Source organism: Topomyia yanbarensis, chromosome 1 (genome assembly GCF_030247195.1).
Source record: "Topomyia yanbarensis strain Yona2022 chromosome 1, ASM3024719v1, whole genome shotgun sequence".
Taxonomy (NCBI): Eukaryota; Metazoa; Arthropoda; class Insecta; order Diptera; family Culicidae; genus Topomyia; species Topomyia yanbarensis.
In genome coordinates this window covers 99,612,648-99,626,087 of record NC_080670.1, presented here as the reverse complement: position 1 = coordinate 99,626,087, position 13,440 = coordinate 99,612,648, and the positions used below count along the sequence as shown (strand labels likewise).

Sequence of the window (13,440 nt, the reverse complement as noted above, 5' to 3'; positions counted from 1 at the left end):
GCTTTGCGCCGCTCATCTCTTCCGGCATTTCGACGCCCTCGGTCGACCGTCTCATAGAAGAAATTTCTTTCATCGAATCCTCAATTTCCGTCGGAACTCGTATATGAGACATTCAAGGGATTCTACAAGCTCGAATATCAACTACCTGAAGCAAAAATAATATATATGTATAATTTTATAAAAAACTCCCTAATTCTATAATCAACTAAGGCTTTCTGACGATTCTAATGCATAAGCTAATGATGTGACCATCAAGAATGTCAGACAACCTCAATTGACCTCCCTCGACACCAGTTTGACCTTAGCAAGCCGTAACATGGGTGGCGTTGTGAGAGCTGTAGAATAGGATTGAGAACAGTTTGAAACAACATCTGATGTTGTTCCAAATGTATATGATCGAGACATGTCTTGGATCCGCCATCGAGCCTAGTTTGCATACCGTACAAAACTAGACTCACTATACTCAGACGCTCACATACACAGATAGACACACGACTAGCACACAATTGTACACTAGTACCAAAAACTACAACTAACAGGGTTCAACTGTTATTTTTTTTAATGCGCCTGTGCGCGTTGACGAGGTCGACCGATAAATCGACACACAATGACTTCCACTGCAAGCCGTGCTCACAAAGACTGCCGTTTAGCTGTTGAACAATGTCAGCAAACACAGAAAAAGTCAATCCACGGCGACCCGCCAATCGGCCACACCAGTGTGTACAGGCTCTTAGTTGACTGTTAGGTTGGGCTGGTGCAGAGTATGAAAAAACACAAAACATAAAAAAGGCCCATAAGCCCTCTCGGTCTCCTCGATCCACCACTATCGAGGCGTAATGCAATAACCATCTTAAAGCAGTTGTTTGCCAGAGCTTCTTTAAAACTGACGCTGAAATATGCTTGAAGATGTTTGCAATACCGTCAAACCCGTCAACCTAGGGGAGAGATAATCAAATAGAAAATAATATATAAATAAAAATAAAAAAAAATCGCTTCACAGCAAACATAATGCTCTCTATCAACGTGTTTCGCACGCAAAGGAGTACTACAATCCGTATACGTTCGAAAAAAAACCCAGTATCTATTCGGATCGCTGGACAAAACCGTTACACCTGTGTACAAGATATAAATCACCTAATACAACATACCTGTGCTCTACTGGAATCCGACGACTCGTCTATGTTATTTGATGCTTTGGCGAATGAATCCGCCATCTCCTCGCAATAAACCACAATCATCCTACCTAAACAGACTCAGACAGTATATCGAACAATGCCTAACTTTTCGAATCTCCGAATCGGACATCTCAACGTTCAAGAACTTGAATGCCATATTGACGGCCTGAAGCTCCTTCTAAATCGCAACCAAGGCTGGAAGAAGTCATTTCAAATGACATTTTTATGCGAAAGTTCGGGAAAAAACCAACGCGACCGGCACGCTCCAAGTTTACCTAAAGCTGTTATGCATGTAAACGGACGAGAGAAAAGCAAATACGTTCGTGCTGCTGAGCGTGCCTATTACATGTTCGTGAAAGTTCGGTTATTCGGCTTGCTGCCGTAGTTGGGTTTCGTTCGCTAGCAGTTGCGAATGTATGTGAATGGCACGTGTTTAACTTTCATCATCCGTTGCGTTGGAACTGTTGCAAATAAATTTCATAGCAGCGGTTAAAAATGAATGTAGTGAACGACATTCATGGCTTAGATTTGCAAGATTGGAATGTGCGGCATTTCTTTTTTCGCTTGCTATAGGAAAGGATTGCAAGCAAAATATTAGCGGTCACATAGTATAGTTGAAAGGAGAGTTGTTGGCCATTGAAAATCTATAGTTTTGTATATTTACAATGCGTCAAAATGGAAATATTTTCAACTTTTTAGTAATGAGTTTTATATTGAAGTGGAAATTGTTGCCCGTTGAAAATCAATAGTTTTGTACATTTACAATGCGCAGGGAGGGGGGGGGGAGTGGTATCCGCTGATGCCTCAAAATGGAAATGTTTTCAACCTTTTGGTAATGAGTTTTAGATTGAAGGGGAAATTGTTGGCCGTTGAAAATCAATAGTTTTGTACATTTACAATGCGCAGGTGGGTCCACCGATGCGTGAAAATGGAAATGTTTTCAGCTTTTTGGTAATGAGTTTTATATTGAAGGGGAATTCTTTGGCCGTTGAAAATCAATAGTTTTGTACATTTATAATGCGCATGGGGTCCGCCGATTCGTGAAAATGGAAATGTTTTCAGCTTTTTCGTAATGAGTTTTATATTGAAGAAGTTGTTGGCCGTTTAAAATCAATAGTTTTGGACATTTACAATGCACAGGGGGTCCACCGATGCGCCAAAATTGATTGTTTTCAACCATTTGGTAATGAGTTTTATATTGAAGGAGAAGTTGTTGGCCGTTGGAAATAAATAGTTTTGTACATTTACAATGCGCAGGGGGTCCGCCGATGCGTCAAAATGGAAATGTTTTCAAGTTTTAAGTAATGCGTTTTATATTGAAGGGGAAATTGTTGACCGTTGAAAATCAATAGTTGTGACATTGACAATGCGCAGGGGGTCCGCCGATGCGTAAAAATGGAAATGTTTTCATCTTTTTAGTAATGAGTTTTATATTGAAGGGGAATTCGTTGGCTGTTGAAAATCAATAGTTTTCTTTATCTACAATGCGCAGGGGAGTCCGCCGATGCGTGAAAATGGAAATGTTTTCAGCTTTTTGGTAATGAGTTTTATATTGAAGGAGGAATTGTTGGCCGTTGAAAATCAATAGTTTTGTACATTTCCAATGCGCAGGGGGGTCCGCCGATGCGTCAAAATGGAAATGTTTTCAAGTTTTCAGTAATGAGTTTTATATTGAAGGGGAAATTGTTGACCGTTGAAAATCAATAATTTTGCACATTTACAATGCGCAGGGGGGTCCGCTGATGCGTCAAAATGGAAATGTTTTCAACTTTTTGGTAATGAGTTTTAGATTGAAGGGGAAATTGTTGACCGTTGAAAATCAATAGTTTTGACATTTACAATGCGCAGGGGGGTCAGCCGATGCGTGAAAATGGAAATGTTTTCAACTTTTTAGTAATGAGTTTTATATTGAAGGGAAATTCGTTGTCCGTTGAAAATGAATAGAAGTTGTTGGCCGTTAAAAATCAATAGTTTTGGATATTTACAATGCACACGGGCAACCGCCAATGTGACATAATGGAAACTTTTTTATGCGGTAGTAGCATAATCCGGTTACAGAATGATGGTATTGCAAGACAAAATTTTCGTTATTCTTCACCTTTAATCAGGAAAATAAATTTTATTTTTTTTTCGAGAGTTGTCCTACTGGAGCTGTAGAGCTAGGTTCTCGGAAGGGCTCCCCGTCAGAATCACATACTACAATTTGCAGACGAGACAGGCAATGTCGCCCAAAAAACACTGCATTAGGCCAATTGTAGCGGGCCGTGATTCTGAATGTGATATTCATTGTACGGTTCAGGTATGTGCGGGCGTAGGGACTCGCGATCGCGTGTATCATCGCGAAGGGCTCGAACATTTGTACGTTAACGTGCTCGATCGCGTGTGCGTTTGTATGTCGCGTGCGCGTTTGTATGTCGCGTGTGCTAACGTGTATGAACTTCGCGTGTATACATTCTATTTCATAACCGTGTGCCTTTCGCATATTCGCGTGTGTTCTAGAATGATCGCGCGCGGACCGTGAATCTGATACTTAATTTTTGTTTTTTGGTGTACGGTTCAGATTCCAGAAGAAAGTGGGTTCTTACATATCATTAGAATTCCCATTCATGTCGCCGTAGAACGCGTGGTCTAGTGGATATGAGCTTTATTTTTTTTTGATTGGTCCAACTGAATGTATGGACCTAAATTGCTAGAATGAAGGCTAAAGATTTCCGGACGTGACCGATTCATGATCGCGCGCGTTTGCGGGTTCGCGTTTGAGACCGCGTTTGTAACGTCGTAAGTACTAAAACGTTCACACAATTGCCGGAGTGTTATCAAGTTTACGCGATCTCGGGCATAGGTGTGCGTAGATGATCGCGAAGGGCTTAAGCGTTCGTATGTTGACGTGTTTGTCGCGTGTGCTCGCGTGTATGTGACCTCGCGTGTATAAATTCGATTTTGAAACCCTGCGGCGCTTTATATATTCGCGGACCGTCATTCTGATCTTTAGTTTTCGGTGTACGATCATATCTGACAGAGAGCGAGAGTTACCCCATATCACTAGAGTTTCCGGTCATGTCGCCATGGAACGTTTTGTCTAGTGGATATGGGAGTTATTTTTCAATTTTATTATTTTTTTTATTAATTAACAAGGACCTAGATTGTTTGTACTGAGGATAGAGACTGCCGGACGATCCTGATTCATGATGGCGCGAGCGCGGGAGTTTGTAGGTTGACGCTTGAGATCGTGTTGGTAAGTTTATGAGTGCTGAGATTTTCACCTTATCACCGGGGTGTAATCATGTTTGCGAGTTCGTAGGTTGCTTGGAAAATCGCGAGGGGCTCTAACGTTTGTGCGCTGACGTGATTTTGTAACGTGTGTTCTTGAATGGTCGCGCGAACCGTGAGTCTGATATTAAATTTTCAGTGCGCGGTTAGAATTCTGGCAGAGAGCGGGATCGTTTATATCGATAGGGTTCCCGGTCATGTCGCCATGAGACGTGTTGTCTAATAGGTATGGGCGTATTTTCTTAATTGGTCCAGCTGAAGGCATGGACCTAGGCTTCTAAGATCAAGGATAGACTTTCGGACGTGACCGAGTCGTAATCGCGTGCACGATGGTATTTTTGTAGGTTCCCGCTGAGACCGCGTTTGAGAATGTGTGAGTGTTAAGACGTTCACTATCACCATCTTTGTTGACCCAGCTGAAGGCGGGTGTAGAATGGCAGTATAGGACTCGAAAAGAAGAAATAAAAGACAATATATGAGAGACGTAATAGATTAGATAGGTACAAGATACAGCTGAAGTTATGATCATCACATGAGACATACATTAGTACTTCAAACACTACTAATACTTGAATAGCCAATCACCACACATAGCACATCCTTTCTCAATTATCTATTTGTTACTGGTTGATTGTTGGTTATGAGCTGGTAAATAGAGGAAAGGTATAGAACAGATAAAAGGTTCATATCAGCCCTCCCGGCCTCCTCGACACACCACTATCGAGTCGTATTGTAATCAACATCTTGAAGCGGGCTTCTTATATAAATCAAATCCTCAGTAGTCATAATGTTTGGTGGATTATTAACATGAGAACTAATTAACCTCTAGTAGTAGAACTTGGTGCAAATAAAAACTAAAAAGAGCGAAGGTCCTTATATTTAGATAACTCTATTGAATCTATTGTGGCTTGATGATGTTTACAATACCGTCAATCCCATCAACCTGCGAGAGGGACCTTTAATCAGGAAAATAAATTGTTTCATTAATAATTTTGTGGCACACAAGAAACAATTAAACGAACAAAAATATTCTTTTTTCATAATCCACCATTACATTTTGGCATATTTCCATAGTGGAAATCTCAAAAGGAAATGTTTTCGATCATTTTTACCGCTACCTTGCAGTATTTTAGTCGCATAATAGCGAAAACTCAGTTTGTTTACATTAGCGATTTAGGCCAGTGTTGCCACAATTAAATCTGTACCGGGAGTTGAAAAATATTTTGTTTCTGTACTCTGCTATCGAAAAAAAGGACCGGATTCTGTACCCAAACAATAACGAGGTTGTTAAAATTTTCCATTCGGGCAAATCAAACCAGACATTCTGACTCAGTTGTTTTATTTGAGCTGGAATTCCGCAAGAACCCAGTAAACTAAAAGGCGGCGCCGTAACTTGCCATTCACTGTAAAAGTAGTGTGAGAAAGCAGTTAGAATTCCGGATGAGTATAACTGGGTAATGTCAATATCGGCTACAGCTCAAATTCTCACTGCCACTTTGTTTGCCAACCAAAGGTGGCCAACAGAGTGACGGCGAGAAACTGAGATGGGGTTGGAAATATCAAAAAGATGCGAGAAACCGGCTTGCAGGAATTCAGAGTAAACGTATGCACTCCGAGAAGATTCGCTCAGCTTTTATTAGACATCATCCCTTTGATTTGCTGAAAGCATGTTTCTCGCATATTGCATAATAATGTCAGCTTCAGTTTAAGCTCAATCAGTACCAGCTCCACTTCAGATTCTTGCCATCACTGCTGCCTAACTCAACTTTTACTGGGATGCGTCGCAGGGTTAAATTATTTTACCTTGCTGTCATGTAAAAAATCTGTACCAATCTGTAATTTAAAAAAAAAAATCTGTAATCTGTACCCTAATAAAAAAATTATACAAACTTTAACCCATATAGTCCAACGATTCCACATATTGTATGGATGATACCCTGAACAGGTCGTTAGGCTCTTGGATCATTATATGTTTATTACCGTATAGAATCTGTGCCAAAAATGCTTCAGAAATCTGTACCTTTCGAGATAAATCTGTACTTGCGGCATCACTGATTTAGGCCCTCATGAACGATCTATGTCGAACTGAGAATTGCGTATCAAAAGAAAAATGAAAAAAGAAGAAGAAAATGAAACTGATAGCAGTTAGATGGGCTCTAGCAGATAAACCAAGTTGATTTCAAGTAAATCGTTTCTTGAGCATATTTTTGTTATCTTAGAGATCTGAAAAGAGTTAAGCGGCTGTATCTAGGGACAAAAGAATATTTTAAGAGCATCGGTTGATTAAAAAGAAAGAAAATTATATTTCCCGATTTTGTAAATGTCCCCGTTTTATCAGCCTAAAATTTACATATGGGCTGATAAAAACGGGTCTTCACTGTATTACCATTATAAATCACAAAATGGTGGAAACTCGTCAACCGTTATACCGAAATGAAAAAAAACTGGAGAAAGTAGCTACTACATTGAAAACGTATTGCAATTGAAACATGTCATGTTTTGTTGAACAAATTACATTACTGTAATTAAAACTAATCGATAAAAGTTATATTGCGGAAATTGTTCAAAAAATACATCACAGATCGTACAATAAGCATAATATATTTTGCGATGCAGGGAAAAACATATTTCTGCCAAACCTTCTGCAATTAACCTTTTCATCCGTTTTCTTCGCGTAATTGCAATTTGCAAGTCAGTAAACAGTGTAGGCGGCAAAGCTCGTTGTTGCGCATAATTTAACTATTATTACTTAACTATTGATTTTCAACGGCCAACAATTTCCTCTTCAATATAAAACTCATTACTAAAAATCCGCATCGACCTACTCAACGACTTCTTCATTGACGGGCACTTACAGTTGCTTACACGAACAGTACACCAAAGTGATTTGCCAGCAAGAGCACTTCCGGACTTCACTAATAATGGATTTCGCTTATAAACACACGAATTCAATCAATGTGTCTAAGAAGATATACGAAATTACAACATGCGCAACAGGAAATATTTGATCCTCGCTAATCGATAGCTGCAAGTTTCCGAAAATCTGTAAAAAGGCCATCATAACGCCGATTCCAAAATCTGCCAATCCGTACTAGCCAAAAGACTATCGACCAATTAGGGACCTCCCAGTCATCTCTAAAATATTCGAGAAAATTCTGCTCGACCAAATCTCTAGCTATCTGGACAACCATCAAATACAGCTGCTTGCCAAACATCAATCAGGATATCGGAAACGTCATAGCACTCCACCGCCCTAATAAAAATCGTACACAATATCTATACCAACCTAGACGAAGGCAACTGTACTGTGTTGGTTCTTGTCGACCTGTCACTTGCTTTCAACTGCGTTAATCACCGGATACTTCGCGAAAACCTAGAGGAAGAGTATGGTTTGTATGCTGATACATACGACCTGTTGACATCATACCTGAAGCACCGTACTCAGCTTGTCAAAGTGGATGGGAAGAAGTCAGCGGAGAGAGTACTCACAGATGGAACTCCCCAAGGATCCTGCCTCAGTGCAGTTATTTTCCCTATATATTAATAGCATGCCTGAAATTGCCAACCCACGCAAAACCCAGGCTATAATTTTCTGCAAACAAGGTAACATCCTACCTCAAAGCACAGGACTTTTCGCCGGTTCACATCTGTCCTTTCGACACCCACACGCAGGAAGCTGATGCTAGCAGTTATCGTACCTTATCCAACATACAGTGACACGGTAATTGTTCCAGGTTTTTCAACTCAGCTAAGAGAACTACTAAGATGCTTTAAAGCCGGAGTTCGTTTTGTGTATAACATCCGGAGAAGGGAGTCTACTGCCGCTGTCCGCAACACAATTCTAGGGCGGGACCTCATGCAGCACTGCCAGTTTCGCATCAACTGCTTCATGCATAGTGGGTTCTACGAATTGCACCCCGGATATATCCTGGAACATCTTCAGAAAAGCTTCTCTGAGCGCACAAGCTCATTCCACATCCCAATGAACACTACCAGCAGCAGAAAAAGTGTGCTGATTTACGCAGCCGTTAGCTGGAACGCGTTTCCAACTGAAACGAAGAATAAGCCAACAATCACTAGCTTCAAGAAATCACTAAACGAGATCTGAAAAGGCTATCAAAACCAGAACCAATTGACGTGTATATTAGTCCTTCTATTTATTAAAAATGTAATGTATTTGTATTTTGTATGGTTACTTGCAACGACACCTGTTAGCGTAAGCTTCATATCAGGTTAAGGAAATTGTTATTTTTACTTGACCTGAAAAACCGTTTTCACTACCAGGTTCTCGCTAACACTAATAAAATTACAAATCAAACACTGCTGAACATGCTCTAAATCAAAATTTGATTAAATTGATATTTAATAGTCTTTCACTCACCCTCTTCATCTTCTTCGCTGTCGCTCAAAGCTTTATTTTTCTTCGCTGATTTACGCTCAAATTCATCCTCTTGCTAGAAATAACATACAAAAATATCAAATAGAGTGGTAATGTTGAGCAAATCAACATAAAATATGCGATAGTTGTAATAGAAATACCTCACTTTCTTCTGCTTCGGAGTCGAGAAAATCAGCCATCTTATTAAACTACACTCTCCGGTTGTATTTCGACAGTATTTTAGTAATATAAATCTAGTAGAAGACCACACTGTTGTTGTTTCCGAGAAAAGTTAACTGATTTTAAATAAATGAATCGAAATTTCAATCATTGAAAACGCTTTAATAAATAAAGTGTTACACCACACCGCCAGTCAAGAAAAGAGCGCACGAACTTTGACGTTTGCAGGGATGCCAGAGCCAGAGCATCTGCTGTTCCAACACAAACTGAAATTACACTGTACCAAAACCGAAGCGTAAATTCGAATGCACTGATAAAATCAAGTACCCGTATAAATAAATACCATTCCCGAAATCTTCGGAACCATTTCCAAACTATTCGTATAATGCTCACCATATTGGGAATACTACTGATATATTTCACCATTATAATTGAACTGTTATACTACCATACCCAAGGGGCGTGACACTTCCAATAAATTATAAAATATTATGCAATTATAACGTTTTTGTATAATTATAGACAACATTATAATTTTATACACTTTATAACCATAGAATTTTTGAACTTGTTTTCGAACATATTCTCAGTGTGCTGTGGATTTATGAGCTGTCATTTATTATTGTTGACATTAGGTCTGTTCCAGTACCAGGAGAAACTGGAAGTACTCCGGAGAAAATCGTTCCTGTACTCTCTTCTTCTCTTTTTTCTTCTTCTGGTAGCAAACCGGAGTAAAAAGGAGCAAAGATTTTTTGCTCCTGTTTACTCCGGAGTGACTTCCGTATACTGGAACAAACCTATTGTTGAATTGAAATTGATCGACAAACGAAAATATCAATCCAACAATGAAAACGGAAGCCTTTGTACTTGTGCCACATACTAAACCACCGAAACCGACCTGATTACACTGCAGAAGAATAACTACTTGTGATGGAGTAGTAGGTATAAGCAATCCAATAATGATTCCCATCCACGGGTGTCATTTTGTGGTTTACGTGTTGTTTGATTGTCCGATATGAGAAATGAAAAATCTTTAGTTATTTCATGCCGTAAATATGCTTCGCAAAATACCGAACCGAAGACCAATCTGTATTGAAACATCGACGACTACAGAACGCGCTACGAGCTGGATGAGCATTGGGACCTTCGGCGTATTTTCATGGAACTACATCAACACTGAATTCCGGACGACGAACTCGTATGTTTGCTCAGTGTTTGTGTATGTAGAATTGCTACACTTTCGCTACTCCCCAGAGACGATGGAACGTCTTAAGCAGCTGTTGGACGGGGTTGCCAATAAGAAGAAATTAGCTTCAGCGAACATTCGTTTCGGCTTCGAATGCTGCTGCATCCGAAGTACAACGGAAAGGACCGGAAGATCAGGTTTCTCACAGCGGTGCTCTACTGCGAACGGAATACTCGAGTAAGTTTAAGCATGTGCAGCTTCACATGTCGAGAAATGCCGGAGGGTAAATCTTGAGCCAAACAAAGGTGGGAACGCTTGTACTGATTGACGCGATAGGCGATTCGGATAAGCCGGTTAGAAAAAATGTAAAGATCTCATTCCTGAAAAAGATGATTAACCATTGCTACAAAATTGTTGTAAGATATTTTGTTGTCTACCACTTTATTTTCCAAAAATTTTCAGTGTAATTGTAATTGTAATTGTAATTGTAATTTATTAATTATACGAGGGCCTGTTAGTTATACTTTACATCAGGTCAAGGAAGATACTTAGTTAGAATACAGAGGAAAATTAATCAAAGTGTTTGTTTTTCTTTCAGCGGAAAAAGCAATCCGTCAATCTAGACAACGAAAGCGTCGAATGTAAAGAAATTGACGAAACTGTAGACCGCCGGGTCATATAGTTGATGACTTTAAGGAGAAGAAAATCGACGAAAGCAATTTGGGATTCAAGTAGCTTCAGAAGATTGGTTGGAGCGGCGGTTCATTAGGATCTAGGAACTGTTTCTCACAGTTGATCCCATCAATTGTCAAATCAAGATAGGACGCCGAGGTCTTGGTGGTAGATCTGCTGAAACAATGAAACAAAACAAGAAAACCGTCAAAATTGATACCCGCAACGAATCCTACGAAATTGATATCAACTTCTATCGGTGGACTATGCAGAATTTTCGAGACAATGGCATACGATTTAGTATTCAGCAATGAGTTTCATAAGAACGCACATTTTTTGTATTGCAAACGTATTTAAAATCAATCCATAAATACATAAATCGTGCTCTCCACAACTACCTTCGACTCTTCTTGGGATTTAGTTCCACCATTTATCTCCTAATTTTTTAGCATCTTTCTGATCAATCTATTTTTCTCCACCCAAAGGTATCTCTGTGGGAGAAACCACTGAAACATCAGTATCAATTCGAGCCAATTCTACACCAAAAGGTTCTATCGCGGAAAAAAATTTCATTCTTCAGCTGATCAAATTGTTCATCTCGTTCAGGTATCGTTGATATCGTTTCATGTTTAATCTTTATTCCACGTTCTCCATTAGACGAGTTTAACGGGAGAACCTCCTCCATATAATCTTCCATTAGTCGTTCAATGGGATTAGACACGATTGGTATTGGTGGGACATTCCGGCGGTCTTTTTCGTTCTCCCGAAACGTTCTAATTAAAGAGTCGATGATCTGTTGACGTTCACGCCAAGTGTGAAACTCTTCTAGTTTTGTTAGACATAGCTCATATGCAAAATTGTTGTATACTCAGTCTTGAAAGGTAGTTGAATGCCAGCAATTTCCTTATTAAGCCATTTTAAACGACGATTATACAAGGGTGATGGAAGTGGATGCAGTGCAGACATCAGAGCAATGTTCTCTTGACATAGACGACAGGTTTTTCCATATCCATATATTGGCTCTGCCGCAGGAAGTTACTATTATCTACATTTTCAAATTTTGCATCTACTACATTTAGGAAACTTTCAGTTGTATCCAAGCAGAGGCTTGGAACCCACTCGACATCAGCAAAATCATATGGACTCGCAGTTCTTCCTGTAAAAGTTACTCATAAAATAAAAGAAACAAAACGAATTATGATACAAACCGTTGACGAAATGTTTCTTGCAAATCCAAAGCGATCTTGTGTCCGATTTAGAGGAGAAGCTCGAAGTGGATGAGCAAGTTGCTACCCAAGTTGAGGATTGAATCACGTCGACAATATTTGGAAAAACGCGAAGTTGATAAGGTTGCAGAACTTGAAGCCAACGATGTTGTTGAAGCGGTCATTCTGATGATTAGTATCAAATTGAGGCATCGGAGATAGGAGCGGGAACTGCAGGATCGGGATTCAAACTCTGTGGCAGAAGCATAGTTTTTGCTATATCCCGGTCGGATGATGGAAAATCTTAATGTGCTGCTGTGAAATGTTACTGAAGAACGCTGAAATTGTGGTTGTTTGCTGCTGTTGCGGTTGGGATGGCTGAATTATTATCGGCATTAAGACAGACCTGTTTTGAGGTAAAGAACTTGTAGAAACCAAGACTGGGACTTGACAAAGCTGCGTTTTTGTGTATGGCTCCGATTTTACTAAACCAGGAGACCCCCGAAGGTAAGTCCAGCCAGCAAATGAGCCCGTAATTTTTGCTGGTTCTAGTTAGTGCCCAGCTCCAGTGACACAACCTATTCTAATTAGGATCGATTATGTCACTGGAGCTGGATACTAACTAGAAACACCTAGAATTATATAAAATATTTGGGTACTTACCATTTCTTGTTTATGCAAAACCATTTTTTCATTGTTTATAATCACTCGCGGTAACTAGGCTACTATGGTAATGGGTGTTCGAATTTTTTTTCGAACTTTCTACGATTCGAGTACAGTTATAACTTTTATAGACAATTATAAAAAAATATAGGGAGTCATACAAAGTATAAAACCAGGTGAAATATTTTTATAAAAGAGTGTCACGCCCTCGACCATACCCATTTTAGTTACTATTTCCAATACCTTCCGTGTATCCTATATTGGAGATTTGTATATTACATTGTCCTTTGGCGCCAGAGGTTAATATTGCTCTGGTGGGCTTTGTTATTCATATATCTGTTTACGCTGCTCCAAAAACCTGTAGATTAATATGATCAAAAATCCGCGCCTTGCAATATTACGGCGATAGCTCAATTGGATAAAGCGTCAGTCACCTTAGTGTCAACGAAGCTCTCTCTTCAGAAGATAGCCTGTAACAAGATAAAACTTCATCAATCGATAGAATTGAAATGTTGAAGAGCAAGAGATTTTTGTCTCCAGCTAATATTTTATCCATCGCTAGACCTAAAATATGCATGCCACCATAATCTGTATGGTTCTTGAATGGGATGTTGTCAAAATGTATATGGAAAACAGCACATTTTGGTATGGTGACTGTCCTTAACGACCTGTTGTTTGTATGGTCGAGCATGAAAAAACGACACTGGTTAT

The 13,440-nt window shown here is 39.5% G+C and overlaps 1 protein-coding gene and 1 long non-coding RNA gene across 5 annotated transcripts in view; one reads left to right on the top strand and one right to left on the bottom strand.

Annotated features, from left to right (window-relative positions):
• Positions 1–9,231, bottom strand: part of LOC131690772 (transcription elongation factor SPT6) — a 752,894-nt gene extending 743,663 nt beyond the window's left edge. For 2 of the 3 annotated variants that reach the window (XM_058977965.1, XM_058977166.1), the window contains exons 1-2: positions 8,985–9,231; positions 8,827–8,899 (exon numbers count right to left, since the gene is read on the bottom strand). In XM_058977965.1, the coding sequence (XP_058833948.1) occupies positions 8,827–8,899; positions 8,985–9,023 (112 nt within the window). In that variant the 5' untranslated portion in view covers positions 9,024–9,231. The remainder of the gene's footprint in view (positions 1–8,826; positions 8,900–8,984) is intronic. The other variant, XM_058978767.1, reaches the window with a different exon arrangement.
• Positions 9,232–9,660: 429 nt separating this feature from the next.
• LOC131689560 (uncharacterized) overlaps positions 9,661–13,440 on the top strand; it is a 42,357-nt gene continuing 38,577 nt past the window's right edge. Inside the window, exons 1-3 of one of the 2 annotated variants that reach the window (XR_009305503.1) lie at positions 9,661–10,201; positions 10,258–10,605; positions 10,788–12,573. This is a non-coding gene — a long non-coding RNA (uncharacterized LOC131689560). Of the gene's footprint in view, positions 10,606–10,787; positions 12,574–13,440 lie in introns of both variants that reach the window. The other variant, XR_009305480.1, reaches the window with a different exon arrangement.